The sequence below is a fragment of the Chiloscyllium plagiosum genome, unplaced genomic scaffold, assembly GCF_004010195.1.
Source record: "Chiloscyllium plagiosum isolate BGI_BamShark_2017 unplaced genomic scaffold, ASM401019v2 scaf_83672, whole genome shotgun sequence".
Taxonomy (NCBI): Eukaryota; Metazoa; Chordata; class Chondrichthyes; order Orectolobiformes; family Hemiscylliidae; genus Chiloscyllium; species Chiloscyllium plagiosum.
In genome coordinates this window covers 1-1351 of record NW_025149494.1, presented here as the reverse complement: position 1 = coordinate 1351, position 1351 = coordinate 1, and the positions used below count along the sequence as shown (strand labels likewise).

Sequence of the window (1351 nt, the reverse complement as noted above, 5' to 3'; positions counted from 1 at the left end):
TCAGCACTGACCCTCCCTCAGTGCTGACCTGTAGGCCTTCCCGTCCTTGCCCCCTTCCTCGTCGTTGGGCAGGGCGTAGGGGTCGTCCAGGTCGCTGAGGGACGCCTCGCTGGGCCGGGCCTTGCGTTTCCGACTGCCTGGAGCCTTGCCCTGGGCCGGGGCCTCTGTTGCCGCGGTGATCCGGCCTTCCTCCCCGGGCTTCTTGTCCGGCCCTGCGGCCTGGGGGGGCGGCGCGCCGGCCGCGACGATCATGGTCTGGCCCCCCGCCAGCGAGAACGTGGGGGCGCCATGGGCCAGGGGGCTCAGACCCCCGCTCGACGCCGTCAGGTCCGAACTGGGCGACGTGATCACCAGGCCTTGTGGGGGGGGGAGACGGAGGAAATTAGCCAACAAAGATGCCCCCCTCCTCGCTCTCTCTCGCACCCAATCCCAGCGTCCACCTCCCCAGCCGCGCCTATACCTTCTCCCAGCTAGGCCCCAGGCTCCGTGCTCGGCTTAGCGACCCGCATTAGCCCTTGCCCGAGCGGCACCCGAGCGGTCACCCTGAGAGCCGATTCGGCCCTCCCTCCCACCGAGCAGGCGTCTGGGAGCTGACTAGGCCTCAGGCTGTGTCATCGTCCCGGCAACGGAATCGGCCCTCCTTCCCACCGAGCAGGCTTCTTGGAGCTGACTAGGCCTCAGGTTGTGTTGGCGCCCCCGGCAACCGAGTTGGCCCTCTCTCCCACTCAGCAGGCATCTGGGAGCTGACTAGGCCTCAGGCTGTGTCGTCGTCCCGGCAACGGAATCGGCCCTCCCTCCCACCGTGCAGGCTTCTGGGAGCTGACTAGGCCTCAGGCTGTGTCATCATCCCTGCAACGGAATCGGCCCTCCCTCCCACCAAGCAGGCTTCTGGGAGCTGACTAGGCCCCAGGCTCCGCCGTCGCCCCGGCGACAGAGTCGGTCCTCCCATGCAGGCTTCTGGGGGCAGACTAGGCCTCAGGCTCCGGCCAGTCGCTCCGAGGGCGGGACGAAGGGGGGGCGGGGGGGAAAGCACCCACCTGCCATCAGGGCGGGGGACGGCAGGGGCAGCACGGCCATGTTTTCGGTCACCCCTGTGGAGGAGGGGGCCGCTGATGCGTCGCCGGAGTTGCCGAGGGACACCGGGTACGTCTGGACGGCGCCTTGTTGTTGCTGCGGCTGCTGCTGTTGTGTTTGAGGAGGGGGCGCCTGCGAAGTGGGGGTCTGAGCGGCCGGCGGCTGGGGGCTCGGCGAGGGCACGCTGGGCGAATTCGCGCACGCCTTCTCCGTCATCAGCTGCTCCTTGATCTTGTTGATGAACATCACGTTCTCGAACTGAGGGGAGAGAGAGAGA

General features: G+C 68.2%; 1 protein-coding gene across 1 annotated transcript; it reads right to left on the bottom strand.

Moving 5' to 3' along the window:
• Nucleotides 1–28: 28 nt before the first annotated feature.
• Nucleotides 29–1330, bottom strand: LOC122545061 (synapsin-1-like; the record flags this gene model as incomplete). Its single annotated transcript, XM_043684261.1, has 2 exons — nucleotides 1038–1330; nucleotides 29–356 (listed from the first exon to the last, which is right to left on the bottom strand). Coding segments are annotated over exons 1-2 (611 nt in total), but the record flags the coding sequence as incomplete, so codon positions are not given.
• Between the last annotated feature and the right edge of the window lie 21 nt (nucleotides 1331–1351).